At 41.0% G+C, this 18,638-nt stretch overlaps 1 protein-coding gene across 1 annotated transcript in view; it reads right to left on the bottom strand.

The window, feature by feature from the left end:
• Positions 1-18,638, bottom strand: part of ITGBL1 (integrin subunit beta like 1) — a 207,126-nt gene that overhangs the window by 11,794 nt on the left and 176,694 nt on the right. The window contains exon 8 of the mRNA XM_047871253.1: positions 13,167-13,283. Within this exon, the coding sequence (XP_047727209.1) occupies positions 13,167-13,283 (117 nt within the window). The remainder of the gene's footprint in view (positions 1-13,166; positions 13,284-18,638) is intronic.

The raw sequence follows: 18,638 nt of genomic DNA, 5'->3' as shown, positions 1-18,638 counted from the left end.
GACTGTGAATTCCTTGAGAATAGGAATCACTTCTGATTCATCACTGCAATCCTTCAGAGTCCAAGCACGCTGCCTTAGACATAGTGGATCCTCAAAAAACAAACAAACAAACAAACAAACAAAAAGACCTTCTAGATTGAAATAATGTTTTTTTTTTAAATCTCCTTCTCATTCCCTCACCTCCACCCCCAAATCCCAATTTAGAACTATAAACTGAATCCAGGACATGATTATAGGCCACTGAAGGACAATGGACAGTTTTTGGATGGCTGGCTGTTCTACTCTTGTGTTCAGTAGGGTGGAGTGAAGTTAGAGAATTGGTGCCCCCTAGGAGCTACATACACAAAAAATAGTTACTAAATTGATTATATCTTGACTTCACCAATAAAACAAAAGTCTGCTTAAAGTGACATCTATTTAAGATGTTAAAAAAAATTGTCCATCTTTGGAGGCAGATAACCTGGGATACAAAAAATTGAGAAAGAGCTTCTGTGGACCAGGGACATCAAGCTATGGACTTTCCAAATGCTCTTGTTTCTTACTGATCCTGGGCTAGTAGGAATTACCATCAATTGGACATAATTGGAATCATTTAATCTCTATTGCAGAGAAAGCCATTTTCCCTTTAACTTAGGATATCACTGAGAATAACTAAATGGCTCCTCACAGCAAGTAATTTAATGTAAAATTTATATTCAAGGAAATAGAAGCTTGTTTTTCATTTATTAGCCCATTCATCACATCCTTCTGCAAAATTAAGTTGGCATCTAGCCCAGACAATGGTCAGAATGCACTGGTATTCACATGTTTTGCTTTGCCATTTACATGGCTTCTCTTTACTTAAAAATTTTAAAAATCTTTCAATAAAAAAATTTTTAATAAGCTTTAATAACATAGGCATCCATTCAAGAAACTACTGGGTACCAGGCATCATACTAGCTCCACTCTCATGGTTCCTATAGTCCACAAGGGTAGAAAACAAGGACCAACAAACAAATGCATTGGAGCTATGGGACAACTAAAAAGGACACTACTGTATTCAACAGTGAGAACACTGTTAACTGGAGTAGTCAGAGAAGAGCTCTGTGACACCCAAGGGATGACACAAAGCCAGAGAGGAAAGCTAATGTTCTAGGAAAGCTAATGGAAAGTTCTTGGAATAAGAAAGAGCTTGGCATGTTATAGGCAGTGAAAAAAAGGTCAACGTGTTCAAAGAAAATTGAGTAAGAAAAAATGGAATAAATAGCAAAGCTGGAGAAATGTTCAGGAATGAGAGCATAGGAAATTATTTGTTCTTGGTAAAAAGTTTCAATTCTAAGAGGGATGAGAAATCATAGAAGGGTGCTATGCGAGAGAGTGATATGATATAACTCACAATCTGCAAATTCAATTTGGCAGCTGTGTGGGAGAGATTAAGGTGTGTTGGGAGGCACGGAGTGTGGGGAAAGCGAGAGGATGTTGAAGTGGTCCAAGTGAAAGGTGACAGAGGTGGTGTCAGTACTAATGGAGAGAGGTAGACAGAGATCCACTTTGGTGGCAGGTGCCTATTGGATTGGACGTGGCGGGTGAGAAAGAAAGAACTAGTTTTCTAGCTAGAGAAATATTATAAACAATGATGCTATTAGAAATGGAAACTGCAGGACGGAGAGGTTGGGAGCAGAAAATCCGTTCTGTTTTGAATCTTGTGTGTCTGAGATACTCTGAAGACAACCATGTAGAGAGGTCAAGTAATCAGATGACGCAAATCTGGTACTCAGAGGACAGGTTAGGGCTAAGCTTATACATTCTGGACCTGCCAAATGTAGATGGCACTTAACGCTCTGAAAGTTCATGAACCCATCTAGGAAGAAATAAATCTTGGGAAACTCCCATATTTAGGGCTAGGGTAGAGGAGGTGAAGTCAGACAAGTAGGAACATCTAGGAAAGAAGGAGGAAAACGAGATGATTTTATAAAATGACAAAGGAAAGTATTCCATAAAGGAGGCCTACTGAGTGCAATGTTCCTGAAAACTGAGAGCTAAAAAAAAAAGACCGTAATAGTAGTTTCAGTCAGATTTTGCCAGACCAACTGTACCACGCTGTCGCTTAGGCCTGTGAATGCAACACCTAGCGGTGGCAGATGTACTGGAGTATCGTGCATACCTTTCAGTAAGAACATGCCTGCCGGGTGGCAGAATCCATAGTGGTAAGTTATCTTCGTATAATAAATGTATAGTGGGTCATTCTAGAATGAACCTTAGAAAGATCCAGCCTAATAAACCATATGAAGTACACTAAATTGGCCTCCACTTGACTTCTCAAGTCTTCACATAGGTGAGTAATTTTCCATTGGACTTTCACTTTGAGAGCCATTCACCTCTCCCAGATGCTTACCTCCTTGCATCTGGTATCCTCATCCTTGCTTCTTCTTCCTATTCTCTTCCCTTCTCTCACCAAGGATGCTCTAGACCTGTGTCGCCCAGTATAGTAGTCACTAGTCACACATGACTGAGTTTATTAAAGTAAAATTTAAAATTCAGTTTCACAGGTACATAAGTCACATTTCAAGTGCTTGGTAGCCACATGTGGCCAGTGGCTCCTGTGTTGAATGACACAGATACAGAACATTCCCATTAGCTTTGAAAATTCTATCGGACAGTGCTGCTCTAGACAACGACCTTTCCCAGTGAAATCCATTGGCTCTGAGATACATTTCCTTAAACCACGGCAATGATGTTTCTCAATTAGGAAGCGGACCCAGGAGTGGATCTCTTTGCATCAAATACTACATATTGCCTGCCTCACATGCTTTTCCCCTTGTTAATATTAGGAGGACACTCATTTTTTTTCAGGGAGGTGATAATATGCCCATCTGAAAATGTTTGATTACCCAGGCTCCTTTTGACCTAGGACCTACCTCTAATAAGTGAGATACAAGAGAAAATCTCTTCCTAGTTTCTAGGATAGCTGCTATCCTCCAAAGAAAACCAGATGGGACACAGCCAGCATGTATGTGTCCTTTGCTCTTTGCCCTTTTCTCTCTCCCTTTTTTCTTTCCCTAGTTGATAGACACACCGGAGGCTTTCTCTGAGCATGACAATAAAAGTCACACTGGAAGGGCAGAAGTGAATACAGAAGGTGTGTGGGACATTGATGGCTTTCGGGTAGTCACCTCCTTATCTATCTCTGCAGTAACTTAAGATGCAAACTGGAGGCAATCGCACTGCGACCCTAGCTATGAAAGGCTTGGCTTGAGTCAGTGGGTGGAGGCCTTTGCCAATGTGAGCAACCCAGCAGCGCCTGGGGGTCGCCACGTTCATATTCTCGGCGGTATGCTCTCTAATTTGCAGCTCTGAACTAAACAACTCCCAGGAGAAATGTGAACTGATTGTGTAATTAAGAGGTGGCTCTTCATTACCCCTTCTTGTTCTTCAACTGGACTCATGGGCAGCATTTATTCCAGGAGCACAGAGCAAAGAAGGAAAGCAATAAGCAGTCCATTTCTTATTCTCATCCTGGGTAAATGGAGGATAGGAGGGAGGTCTCTGATTAAGCTTATGCTCGGCTAAGACAATTAGACACACCTGAGTCAACGCGTGGATATATTTTGTTTATGAAATCCTAAAATCATAATCCACTAAAAAGTGAGCAATACTTAGGGACTATCACCCTGGACTCAGCATTTTTGTTTTTGTTTTCAGCAGTGACTTATTTGATTAAAAAAAATCCATGCATTTACAGATCACACACAATTTTTATTGTTAATAAAGATGTTTTGAGAAGGTCCACATGTGGTCTATGATCATTGAACATGACTAACCAATAATTTAGTTAAATGAAGAATGGTCTTACTTCATACTGATTTTCTGCTTGCCAGTCATTTTCAGGTCGTGATTTTGGTGTAATCAAAACGGAACCGCTTAAAATTATGTAATTACTTACATTCACCTTCAGGTACAATTGCTAATTTACCGCAGCCTACCAGAACTGGTTTAATCATCTCCAGCGTTATTGTTAGGAGGGGATAAACAGTGTTAGTTATTATTTCTCAGGTGCATGCTGATGAGGTAGGTTTACGGATGTGTTTGATTTTACTTATTCCTTGTTTGCTAAAATACTCAGGCAGTCCCTGCTTTGCTCTCTGGCGACACAATGGCTGCACAGGGTTCTAGTTCATTCTTCCCCGTGAAAGACCGTGTCTGTGTCTGGTAGTGCACTGAGAAAATGACCTGAATTAGTGATTCTGCTTCATTCTCCTCTGAAGCCACACCAGAAGGATGATGTTAAGGAGTTTCACGTACTCATGGTAGTAATATTTGTCAACCACTGGCTGCCACAGCATGGGGAAGTTAAAGCTTTGAACACATAGCCTTCACTCCTCGGAGGCACAGGACTGCTGATTCAAATGATGCCAACTTCCTTCCAAAACCTCCGTAGCTTTGAACACATAGCCTTCACTCCTCGGAGGCACAGGACTGCTGATTCAAATGATGCCAACTTCCTTCCAAAACCTCCGTAGCTAATGCTTTACGATAGCCAAGACAGACATATTGTTTTCTCCTGTTCTGAAGACGGACGTTTCAATCTTTCACTCTCCACCTAGTACCCAGGGCGTGCATTGATGCCTTCTTGGCATGTAATACCAGTCACGTTTCATTCTTTATGTCCCCTTCTCATCATAAAACTAATAGGTGGGCATTATAATCCTTACCATACACATGAGTGTACCAAGGCAGAGAGACCAAATAACCTGTCCAAGTTACTACAACTAGTAGGAAATGGAGCCAGAATCCAATTCCTGGTCGGTCGAGTATGAAGTTCACATTCAGCTTGCTGTGTGGCACTGCTCACTTAGCTTCCAAGAAAATGGTGACCTCTTTCACTTAAATTTTCCTTGAAAAAATGCAGCAGAGTGCACGCACACACACCATAGATTGTGGACTTTCTCCAGACAAAATATCAAAATACCCACAGAAGATTCATAAACCAAGATTTTTTAAAAAGTTCTTTCCCTCCAAAAAAAATGTAGAAATACAACAAAAGATTCCCAGATATCATTTTCGAAGGATGGATTTATGAGTGATTTTTATTTTGTCCTTTATATTTTAGTCTTTTTTAAAGGTTGAAAAATAAAAAAAGCAAAGTGAAATATTTAATAATGTCTTAACATCTAAAGATGAGCAAAATAAAATAAACAAAGTGAAGTAATTTATACCATAAATGATAAATGAGTAGTTTGAAAAAATCCTTCCCAAGGATGGATTAAAGAGCAGTGGAGAAGAGTTCTGATGTAAGAAAATGAAACAGTATATTTCTTCCACATGTCAAATATTTTTTCATCTCTGTGCCTTCACTTAGCTTTCCCAGACCCAAAATGTTCTTCACACCCAAGCTTCATACATCTAAATATCTGCTGTTCAAGGCCCCAGTCATATGTTCATTCCAACTTGAAGAATTCTCTGATTTCAAACTGAGATCTCTCTGTCTCTCTCTCTGTCTTTCTCTCTCTCTCTCTCCCTGCCCCCCACTCCCTCCCTTATTTGTGGTTCTCTTAATTTCTAATTTATTCAAAGAAAAAAAAACTTTTTGAGATCTTAATCCTAAGCTTGAGGATACAATAATTAGAGACAGACAGAGAGAGAGAGAGAGAGAGAGAGAGACAGAGAGAGAGAGACTTTCATTACACCCATGGGAAGTGTACACATTTGAAGAAAAGACACATAAGCACACTTACAATGACATGTCATGATGTTATAATAATGAAGGTATTGCAGTATGGAGGAAGTCTAGAATAATTTCAGAAAGGTTCTCTAAAGGAGATAATTTGGAAGACTGATGGAAGAATAGAAAAATGGCGAGGAGTTGTTCCAGAAGAAGCAAAGATAAGGAATATGATGTCAGGTAAAAGGGACAAAGTCATAACACATCCAAATTTCTCCATCTCCATGGACCTCCATGAAGAAATCATTGTTTTAAAACAAGATGGAGACAATTGGTGCCACAAAAGCGTTGTCTCCTCCCCCCCATCCAATTACTCGAATCAGAAACTTGGGATTCATACTTGGGATTCATCCTTGAACCTACCCCGCTCTCACTCACATCCTTTAATCATGGGTTTCTGTAAATGCTGCTCGGACTCCTTGGGCAGTGGAGGTCTGTCTAAGCATTTGGCTGACACTCAGCACCAATCTCCCAGGAAGGAAATGGGTCAGGAACCCCATCCTGGCAGCAGGACGGTACCAGGCTTTCCTCTCCATGCCAGTCCTTGAGCAATTCATGAGGGTGACAGCTCAATATAGTGGTGTGGGGATTTCCTTCTCTTCGGATAACACAGCCCAGATGCCCAGAGACGAGATCCATACTGCACAGGTGCTGAGGCTTCCCTGACTTAGAGGAAGCCTTATGTCCCAGAGGAGCCAAAACCTCTCCTAATGATTCCTTGGGCATAAGCTCCCAGAAATCCCACGAAGGCACGGCATCCCCATCAGACATTCATAGTTGAGTCATAATCCCTCCCAAATTGGTTGAAATTTATTAATTGTAGGTCACTATTGCCGTGAGAAGTGTTTTCTGGTAACCCTGGCACACACCATCTTCATCTGTTTCCAGGGAACCCAAGCCAGGAGCTTGAGGGTCAGCGTCTCTTGTAGCAAAGTAAGGGTTTCGGCAGCCTGCTGTCCACATCTAATACTGTCGCCAGTAATAGCAAGTTTTTCCATCTGTACTGTCCCCTGTCTGGCTGAACCGCCTTCACCTCTCTCCAGGTCTCTTCTCGGAAACATCTCCACCCACCAGCTTTTGCGAACAAACTCCTCCCAGCGATCCACACTTCACCCCGCAGCTAGAGGTACTTTTTCACTGCAGGAGTCATGTTACTGCCTTGTTTAAACCTCTTCGATGGCTTCCTATCATCCTTTGATGGAAGCCTCAAATCATTAATATGGTTTTCAAAACGTGTTGCACCCTTCCCCCCTTTGCATTCCAATCTCCAACCAGCCAGGGTTTCTCTCTGGTTCTCAAATGTTCCTGGAATACGTCACTCTCGCTTTATCCACAGATGCCCCACACGTGCTGTTCTCTGTGACTGTGTCACACCTGCCGCCAGCACCTGGCTAAGTTGTATGCAGCCTATCATAAGTATGGTGGTTGTCACATTCAGCTGATTAATACATGTGAAGCACATACTGTGCACCATATAGTGTTACCCAGATATGGAGGCATTAGAGTCTATGTTACACCCCCCGATTACGTATATTCCCACTGAACCCATGGTTCTCCTTTCAGCAGGACCCAATTCATTGTCATTCCTTTGTCAATGTCTGCCCTTCAAATTTAATTGTAAGCCCCAGCAGACTCACCACCGAATCTCCAGTGCTGGCAAATAGTGGAGGCTCAATAAATATTTGATGAATTAATGAAGAAATAAATGATAACTTCAGCTTCAACCAGGCAGAGGTTGGAAGAATTTCCATATGAAAACATTTAATTAGAATTTGAAAAGAAGAGTCTGAAGCTGAGGAGAATGGAGCTAAGAAATCACCTGGAGAGACTGTCCTGAACATGAACGTGGGAGATGCTGAGATCGCTCAAGGGCAACACACAGCAAGTAGAAAGACATCCAGGAGCCATTTCAAGGGAAATATAAGATTTATTGGTAGGCTCTGGGAGAAGAACAAGAGAAAGAAATAAAGTGGTTATAAGAGAAGTGGGAGAAGAAATGGGTAGGACAGGGGTCTCCGAGGCTCAGAGGGGAGACCATTTCATAGGGGCTTTAGAGTACCCACAACTCTGTGTTTAAACTTGGTCACATGCTGGAGAACTGAAAATCACCAAGGATGTGCGTGACTAGGACTTATCATAACCTTAGGGAGAGTCAGTTATGTGGAATCGTTGAGGATAGACCAAGTTTACATGGGTTTAACACTGAACCAAGAGGAATGCTATAAGTTTAGAGGCCAGAGGGAATGGTATCAAGGAGATAAAATTATTTAAGGGCATGTGTGGGTTTGAAGGGCAGAGCAGGGCTTTACAGGGAATAAGCATGCAATGAGTATCTGCTGACTCAATTACTGTGATGTGCTATATACATGATAAGAGGGGTTTCACTAGGATAATGGATATTTTTAGATAGACTGAGAAATACAGAAACTTTGGTAATGCATACTGTGACCCGAGGAACCCCAATGGCCAGTGTCTTGTTAATTATGCTCTTCCATGCTTGGGAAAATCTATGAGAAGCTCCCCCACAGAAGCTGCACTGCTGAGTGAGAGCCACTAGAAATATGGCGGCCACTTTGATTTGGTAGCTCAGTGTCAAGTGTGAGGAGAAAGACGGCTTTATGCAAAAAGTAGACAGGAGAAAACATTCATTCTGTCTAAAATGGAACACCAGAAAGTCACAGTTCTGAATAATAAACTGTTCTTACAAAAGGCATTAATAAGCAAACGTGGAGCCCTGTTACACATCCCTTAGGGTTAACCGTAGTCCACTGCAGAAACTTCTGCCTGAGTTTGTTATGTGTGCCATTCTCTTTATATGTATCTAATACCAGTAATAATAATACATGATGTGTGCATATGTAAGTGTATGCCATACATATATACACTTATATGCTGGCTACTTTATCTGCATTAACTCTACTAATCTTATGGTAACTCTACAAAAGAGGTATATTATGATGATCACTTTATAGGTGAGAAGTAGAGGTTATGTAAACCGTCTCAAGTAATATTGTTTGTAAGTGGCAGAGCCAGGGCTGGGGAAAAATGCTCCCATCTGTAGTCTTGACTGCTTCACCGTATTGCCATTTATATTTCTTAATATTCAAGTACATTTGCATTTGCATGAAAAACACAGGAACTTGTGATCACCTCATCAACTGGTTTAGTATGCTGTATACTTTAGTACCAAAGTTACCATAGGTTCAAACATGTCAATTAATGTCTTGTCTCTTGTATTTTCTTTCCAGAGAAGAGCGGAGACAGAGATGAAATTCAAGACTATGATAACCAAGGCTCAAGTAATTCCTCCCCTAAAGCAGTGCTCTGAAAATAAAAGAATTAAAATCACAGTACCTTTATTAGCTGTCCTAAAGAAATCCCACTTTGAGCCCACGCGCAAAGCTGCGGTGGGAGGTAATATTCCCAGTGAGAACATGAATTACAGCTGATTCTCATTATTTGAAAATTCTGTATTTGAGAATTTGCTTACTCACTGAAATGTATTTGTATCCCTGAAATCAATACTCATTAAAGTTTTCCAGGTCATTTAAGCACACAGGCAGAATGGTTCACATTCTCAGCTAAGGCCAAAGAAGATCACGCTCTGCCTCTTGTGTTAACTCTTACACTGTAAAGAAGTGTCCTTTCTGCAGTGTATTTAGGGCTATGCTTTTCACATTTTCATGCTTTTTGTTGATAATTTTGATGTTTGAGATGGCCCCTAAGTATAGTGCTGAAATGCCTCGTGTACCTAAGGGCAAAAAGGCTGTAATGCGCCTTACGGAGAAAACACCTGTCACATAATCTCCGCTCAGACGTGAGTCATAAGGCTGTTGGCCATGAGTTCCATATTAATGAATCAAGTATGCATTATACAAGGTCTTTAAACAGAAATAAACATAATACAATGGTATGTATTGATCTGTTGATGAAAAAGCCTCTGACCAGACGCAGGTTGGCCTGGTCAATACAGTTGGCCCCGTATTTTTCTTAGGAGCAATGATTCAGTATTTGCTAATTCAGTGTTCACGGAAACTTGATAGACTATAGCTACCATGAATGAGAAGACCAGACAGTGCCTTGTTGGGGAATACTAAACAGAGTGTGTGTGTGGGCTGTGAGTTATATGTAGCTTTTCTAGCTGTATGTTACTTAGGATAAACATGAGTAGGCCATTGATGGGGAAATCTCTCCCTCTCCGTCCTGGAACTATCCCTCTCCGAACAATAGGATTGACCATCCAGAGTAAAGACTCAAGTAAATGACAAGAAAAGCAGAAAACACACTGACTTGTATGTATAAAGATGCATGCATAAGTCCTAGGGAAGAAATGGTGGCAAAATTTAATGTCCCACACTGTCACCTAGGCTGGTCAGCTCAAGGAGCTTTGATGAAGCAGAAGAAGGAAGGAAAAACAAGTCATTGTTACCTAAAGACAATCTTTTAAAATACCAGTATTACCCAACCCTAAATCTCTCAAGGACATTATTCACATATGAAAGTGAAATTATGAATAACATACAATATTTTCAAGGAAAATGTCCAAGAATTGTTTTCCTTTACATACTTGAAAGGTATTCGGAAATCTTTGGTCGATAAAGTGTCTTTAATAAGATTTAAAACATGAAATTAAATGCATAGGTGATTTTTTTTAGATCTGGTTTTTACAATTTAAGAAAAAAGCACTGAGATGATGCATCCAATTATAGATTATAGTGATCAGAGATACTATGCATATCTGGCTGCTACGTGCCTGCTGCTGGCTGGGCTGTGCTCTTCTTTTGAGCACAAGGGAGCAGCAGCAAAGTTCTGTCCAAACTCAAAAATGCCTTTGTCCTCTGATAATTAAGTTCCATGATACCATCTCTATTCGGTGAGATCAACCACCTAAGAATTAATTTCTCACTGTGTGAGTAAGGATCTTCCAAGTTGTAATCAAGGCTATAGCAGGAAGATAAGGGGTGTTAGCATGTCTACAGCTATTGTCTAATCTACTGCGTTACATCCTGTATCAAGAAAGGCTGGATGGGATGGTTGGCAGAATCTAACCAGTATTGAAGAATAAGACTGTGCTGGTTTGTCTGCTGCACTATCCAGAGAAGACACTCAGGCCACCCGGCATGAGTGGTCTGTTCCTTTGGCAGATGTATTTTGGCAGCCGCAGCTGGGCCCACCAATATCATCCTTACTGTTCTGGGGACTTCCACCCGGTGCCACCTGGGGTTCTAGGCCCCAAGGGTGTCTCTAGCCAGAGAAGACTGCTCTGAGATCATGCGTGTACCTTTGAGGCATGCTGGATGTGGCAGGCGAGCTCATGGCTCCTAGAAGCAGTCCTCGACCAATGACTGATGGAAAAATCAGAGCTGTGTGCTTCACTTGGGCTCCCAGAGGTTCATCTCCTGTCCTTGGATGAAGCTACAGTTGACCGTCGTGGTAACTGGATTGATAACACCATCGTAACTGACTGCCTTCCCTTACCCACTCTCCTACAATGTACCCTTCACCTTTTCAATACATCCCTTGCATTCAAATCCTTATCTCTGAATCTTACTTCCCACAGAGTTCCCCTACAAAGTGTTCTAGTCTCCAGCACAATTATATTTCTCGTTGGATGTCAAGTAACTGGTATCCTGGTTTATACATTGGTGTTTTACTAGTTTAGCTAGTGAAAATCAGTTTTCCCGGGGGCACAGATAACTCTGGGTAGATGGACAAAATACAGAGAGTATAGACAAGCAGAGTCAAGGATTAGTGTAAAAAATTACTTCGTGAGATGTTCTCTCACTTACCTAACACATGTTTGATTTCATCTAGCAGGGAGTTATATAGATTTGTTGCCATCTTTGATTTCCTCCCCAAAGTTGTAGAAGAGATGCACTGGGGGGAGGGGTGTCTATAATTTATGGGTATGTAGGTGTAATAGGTTTCTACAATATCAACCATTTCAACCAAGTTACTGAGGCAGATGGGCAGGGAGACCCATGTGAGATAGACGCTCCATGTCAGAGATATGACAGTGCTAATAATACGAGCAAAGATGTGTATGTGGTTCTTTGTAGGGGCTTTAGATACCATTGTAAGATCTACATGAGTTAGGGAGCCCTTGGGTGGCTCAATCGGTTAAGTGTCCAACTCCTGATTTCGGTTCAGGTCATGATCTCACAGTTCATGATCAGGCCCCATGTCGGGCCCTTCTCTGACAGCTCAGAGCCTGGTTGGGATCCTGTCTCCCTCTCTCTCTCAAAAATAAATAAAGATTCTTAAAAAAATTATTAAATGAGTTAGTAAACATAGAGCACTTATCAGAAAAATAAAAAGACTATAATCGATTTAGATATTTCTGGTAACTGTTACCAATGAAGAAAAAAAAAATCTAAACTAAAAATAATATTGCCAAAAAGTCCAAACAGTCTGATGTCACCCTGGGGAAAACTGTGGTATCGAGAAAGATCTGTGAACTGAACGTCAGAGCCCACATCCTGGGTTCTGCCACTTTTTAGTTTTGGGACACTGACACCTCCAACCTCACTCCCTGTCGCATCTGTGAACTGCAGAAAGTAGGAGCGATCTCTTGGGGCTGTGCAAGGGCCTCTTCCCTTGGCTCACAGAGAAAGGAAAGAACAAAGGATGTTTGTTCAAATCGCCAGTGTGTTATAGTTGGTCAGCGAGAGAACAGAGAGACAGACACACAGGGATGCCAGGTAGATGGCGTCCCCGCCTTCAGTGAGCTGTCCGTGCATTTTGGTTTTTCCGTGATAATAGCACCCAATCACATTACAATCATTATCTGCTGGTTCTGGACACCTGCACGGAGCTGCAGTCTGCAGGCATCATCTCTACAACATGAAGTTTTGCAAGACTGAAACAGGACAATGAGGGTTGGCCCCATCCCCTTGGCTGCATGAAGCTTGGGTAGACACTGTCACGTTCGCCCTCAAGGACCTCATTTGTGCTGCACTCCCTCTGCTGCCTGGCCTCTCCCTGGGTCCCCCTTGCTCTGAAGATTATTACCTTCGGTGAGCTCCTGTTGGGTCTCCCAGCCATCATGGAAATGGAATGTCTATCTTCTGTGCTTTTGTAAGTAGAGTGTGATTTTACCCCCACGTTTGCAGGTAATACATGCTTCCCCTACCAGTTTTTATTAGCAGAGCAAGAAACGTCATTTCTAACTGAGCAGGTGCAGCAAAACCTGTCACTATCTTCACAAGATTTAGCATAATCTCAACAACCTTTTGTGACCAGCGGGCTGCGTATTTTCATATATCCCTAAGTCAAGAGTCCAAGAAAATAAAGATCATTACAAACCGAATTGTGTAATGCTTTTAGGTCTACTTGTATATTGCCTTCAGGTTATCTTATCTTCTTTTTTAACAGAGTTTCCTTTTGTTAAAAAAAAAGAAGAAGAAGAAGAAGTAGGGTAAGAAAGGGAGGCAAAGCTGGCCGCGAAGCTGTGAGAAGCGCTTACCCCCACAGACCGTGCCGTCCAGGCCTTCACAGCGGCGGCCGTCGCATTCACACGTCTTGCCGTACACCCTGGGGTCTCCCGGAGGGTAGCAGGTGCACTTGCCACATTCGCATTTACCTGCAAAACGCACAGGGAGGGCACACTTGTTAGGAGGGTCACGGAATCAGCCAGGCTTCCAAAGGATACAAACAACTAACACACCATGAAGCCTGTTCCTGCTGCGCCTGGAAATAGTTCCACAGATAATTTTCTTACCCGCCTCCGGCAAGACCAAGACCAAGTGCCGAGGAGGCCGGGAGCTGGAGTGACGCTTTTGTTTTGTTCGGTTTTCAAGACGAATTCTCTTATTAAACCCTCTGGGCGTTTCATCTTCCACTTAGTCTGATGATACCAAATCATACATATTTTGACATAACTTAGGATAACGTTGTCATTAAAAAAAAATATTGTATGCATTGTTACTGGGGCTCTATCGGCCACATAAGCAAATGATGTTCATAGGTACATTTCGAGGTGATGTTTTTTGACAATTGGGCATCAATTTTGTAATTCATAGAACTCATTTTAACAGGGACCACGTATCAAAGTGCACGACCTTAATACCAGTATTATTCTTGACTTGAAATGTTAAAGTATAAGCGGTCTTTGCAATGAGTTGGATTCAAAGTTTGGGAATTCCTTAACTACTATCGTTATGGCTTTCATCATTATTTCTTGAGCTGTAACTATGTGTCAAATACTGCAATTCTTTGAATTCCATCATTTTGTTTTCACCATACCACACACTGACCAGCATTATTACTATCATTTTACTAAACAGGAAACAGACACGTACTGACGCCAAGTTCCCTTCCCCGGTGAACCAGCTCATAAGGAAGAGATTCAAAATTTATATCCATTCTTATTAACCTTAAAATTTGCACACTTAGCCATGAAGCCAGACTGCATTTTAATATACTCAACGCAGCACCGGGAGGCTATACGAGAAAGAAAATTTCCCTTTGTCTGAGGAATCGGTGCTGGTTTGGCAGAAATTCAGCTGGGTGACTACTCCAAGACATCTGTTCCTCTCTGTCATTAGCCCAACCATCATAATTACACACCCACTGAAATGATCATAAGATGCTTCGGGGCTGACCCTGCAATGTTGTTAGTCATTCTGTTGCTGCGTTTGTATCTTGTTAAAGAAATTCTGAGTTGGTAGATGATGGAAGAAAGGAAAATTAGTATTTCGAATCATATAATTTCAGAGCTGTAATTAAAGATAATCTAATGCAGTTATTCATAATCTTTTCTGGCAGCAGAGGTGGGGGTCACTGTCCCTTTGAGAATCTGGTGGAAGATATTGCAAGAGATAGTGTTGTTCTGGCTGCCCTTCAACCTGTCTCTCTTCCTACTTAGAGATGGGTCCAGGTTCAGCAGGAGGCAGAGCTCTTCCCCTTCCCCAGGGATACTCCCTCTTCCTACGCACTGGTGGACAGAAGAGGGACACACCAGACAGTCTTGGCCAGGGCTTTGGTTCTTGAGGGTGGAAGAAAAGGCACAGGGTCTGTGGCAGAGGTTGCAAGAGCAACAGCACAGAAATGAGTGTCCACGAGTGGAGGAACTCGGCACCCAGTTCCAAAGTGATGGCAGCAGGGGCTAGTTCTCGGCAGGGCCTTGCTTCCCTGGGCTGTTGCATGAACTGGTTGTCCAAGCTTGCACTCTGCACCTAAACCCTTCTAATAAAATCCTTTTCCATCCCAGTTAATGAGGTTGGTTCCTGTTGTCCACAGACAAGAACTCTAACTGGTAGACCCCAGATTTCTCCTTGGAAAAATACACCAGCACTCATTTTTTTTTTATAAAATGTCAAGAGGATCCATGACTTTCTGCAGTGTACTTAATAGATGAGGAAGCCCATGCAAGCAGAGGCTAAATGATTTATCCAAGGCCAGCAAAGTAGACATTAGCAAGGTTGGTGCCGGAACCCAGATTTCCTGAGCCCCAGTTACCTTCTGGTGTACATAAACACATCCGCCCTCATCATGGGTGTGTGTGTGTGTGTGTGTGTGTGTGTGTGTGTGCGAATGACAAAAAAATGCCATTTTTTTGACTGTGGGGACAAAGAGACTAACCACAGAACCATCAGCAGCACAACCACATACTGTTAACTAGTCCTGCATGGACAGATATGGGAACCTTCCACCACATTATTCCTGAGAGGGAATGCAGTCCAGTTATCACATCAACATCAATTTTTAAGTTTGAGGGCATATGTATTTGTGGTGATAATTTATTAACATTTTAAGGCATTCGGGAAGTTTCCCGGATATGCATTATTGGCTTCTGTGCCTCTCTGGAAAGGATGATAGAAATGCTGGCATATGGATTCGGATATCAACGTTTCATTTATTTCATTATGGACAGTTTCTGTCTTGTATTTCTTCTATAAAGTTACACTGAAAAGTGTTCATACTCAGCCCTAGGTTCATTTTTTTCCCCAGCAGATTATAATTCAGGTATCCTTTTTCAAATATTGGAGAATAATTAGCCACTCTGCATTTCTTGGTGTGTTTTTTTGTTTTTTGGGTTTTTTTTTTGGTCATGAATCTGTTGGGGTTTTAAAAAGCTATATTAAGCCAACTGTTAGCTGACTTACTTTATAGCTACAGCTGTAATACAGTTCATAGGCTATAGAAACTTCATATGGAAAGGCAAAATATCATAAATCAAGACAGGCTAATTTATTACAGAAAATTAATGAAGAGTCAGTTGTTCATACAGTCCACATATTAAAGTGCCTTATTTTGCTGTCTTAGTTCACAGCTTCAGTCCAGTCCCAACCAAGGCATATACTTGCCAGTTAAATTTCTGCTCATCTTTCAATATCCAATGTCACCAAATCCACGATACTTGCACCCTGCTACTCATGTACCTTCACAAATACAGCAGAATCAACTGCCTTCTTGTGTGTCCTTATGATGTTTGAATCGATACTTACTGAACAGATGCACTAAACAATCACTGCATGTAAACAGTTTAGTAATATTCCCACAACACATGAGCTTTAATGATAGAACTTAAATTTAGAATGTCTTCTCCAGAATAAATATGCCTTTCCAATTGGCCAGAAAAACTTCATTTGTGCTTCCCACAGTTACATCAATGAAATATGTCCCACAGCAAGCCCATCACCTTTATTCACAAACCTACTTCTCTTCCTGTATCCTGTTATCAGGAGAAGGTCACCATCATTTGATCTGTCACCAAATCTTATATATTTGATATACATATATATATGAGCAGGGAAGGGGCAAAGAGAGAAGGAGAGAGAGATTCCCAAGTAGGCTCCATGCTGTCAGTGTGGAGCCCGATGTGGGACTTGATCTCATGGATCATGAGATCATGACCTGAGCCCAAATCAAGGATCAACCTACTGAGCCACCCAAGCGCCCCAGATCCACTTTCTTAAAACATGTCTATGATTATGTAACCCTTTTTCAATTAATGGTCCCACGGGACCTTCAAGGCAGAGATCAAATTCCTCAACAGAGCTCTCCACCCCTGGTCCAACTCACCTTTCCCAGTACACATCCAGTGTTCACAGTACACTCATGTTCAGAGACTGATTTTTGCTCCACTTATTCTCCCTGTTGTGCACTCTACCACTTTCTCTATACCTTCCAATCCAATGTTGAACAGCCAACTCAGATCTCCTCTCCTCTATGAAACTTTCCTCGCCATCCCTGTTGGGTTACCTCAATGAGTTGTTCTTTCTCTCTGATCCCACAGTAATCTGTACACACCCCTAGCAGATCACTGAATGTAAACTTTATACTAGATAAGCACATGCTTGAATCGACCACAAATACTGAACTCTCTGTGGTCCAGGCTGACAGTGAGATTAATAACCTATTGGCAGCCACCAAAGTTCTCTGTTGATGGAGTAGGAAACACTGACAGATTTATTGTCTTTCACTTTTTCAATAAGAGACTGAATCCAATCTCCTTCCTTTATTTGCTAAATGATATTATTTCAATGGCTGTTTTAGTGTTGTGGAGATATAAATGTAGCTTCTCAAATGACTATCAGTATTCACATAAGTAAGAATGAAGGATAGTGGAAGTTTGTACGTCTAGCACTAATAAGTGCCATTTTGTATAACAAATTGGGATGAGAATCTAAAGAAAGATACACTCAAAGAAATACAAATAAGCCGAGTAATTTTTGAAAAGATAATTCAAGAACAGATGGAAAGGACAGAAATAACCATCTGAGAAGAAACTAATTCAGCCAACATCATCAATATCATCCAACCAAAACTTACGTGAACTTTACACTGAGTCTGTCCATTCCTATTACATTTTAAAAAAGCAGATAACCTTTACGAGCACACAAAAAGTCAGTCCAATGATACATGGTATGGCAATCCTTATGTACTGTATTTTAAGGCTCATACATTAGAAAAGAGTAATGACCTAATGCAGGTATCTAGAAGTTCTGATTTAAAAAGATTTTACTTAAACATTTCTAATTTGACACTTCCATGCAACAAAGAAACACTCCAAGACTGACAAAACGCAATTCATACTGCTATGCACAACTAGTCATTTTAACAACTAAAATACACCTCACTTTAATATCATCTTTAAGTTTTCTTACACTCACTAAAAGAACTAAACACGTGCATATGTTGGCCTTGGAGTATACTTTTCTGTAAGTACTATGTTAAAATTTAAAACCCTCATGCACTTATTCCAAACTGACAGATTCCAAACTGTTTCACATCTGAAATTCAGCAAATATGAAGGATCTGTTTTGTGTGAAGCACCTAATCAGATATGGGAGTATAATTCTAAACAAGGGATATGTAAGTCTGTAATTTCTGCTATCCTTCTATATCCTATTTCATTTCACAAGGTATTAACTCCAAATAACAGTGTTGGAGAATGATATTTCCAAATGTTACACACTTGGTTTGAGTATTATTGACAAAATTTACTATTATAATTACAAAACTGAATGGGCAACATTTTTAATATTTGTTTTAATAGAAAATTCATACGGTCTGTAGACATTTGAAAAGATACTCCCTTCTAAATCATATGGGAAATGCAAAGTAAAACCATATTGAAATTCTATCCCAAACCAACCACATGAGCAAACATTTAAGAACTGACTGTGACAAGTTTTGAAAATGGCGTGGAAACACAGGGCATATTTTTACAGCTGGTACAGTTATAAATTGGCAGAATATTCTGGAATACTGCTAAGCATTATCTAGTAAAGTCAATATGCATAACCTATGAACCAGCAACTCAATTCTTGGTCATATTCACTGGAGAAAATTATACTCATTTGTACCAGGAGATGTTCCAGAACAATCATAGCAACACTATTCCTAATAGTCTCAAAGGAGACTCAAATATCCATCAGTGACAGAATATATAAGTGTCAGTTATATTCTTAAGGGGATCACTGTACAACAA

This window comes from Prionailurus viverrinus, chromosome A1 (assembly GCF_022837055.1).
Source record: "Prionailurus viverrinus isolate Anna chromosome A1, UM_Priviv_1.0, whole genome shotgun sequence".
Lineage (NCBI taxonomy): Eukaryota > Metazoa > Chordata > Mammalia > Carnivora > Felidae > Prionailurus > Prionailurus viverrinus.
The sequence above is the reverse complement of the archived record's forward strand: the minus strand, read 5'-3'. Positions and strand labels throughout refer to the sequence as shown.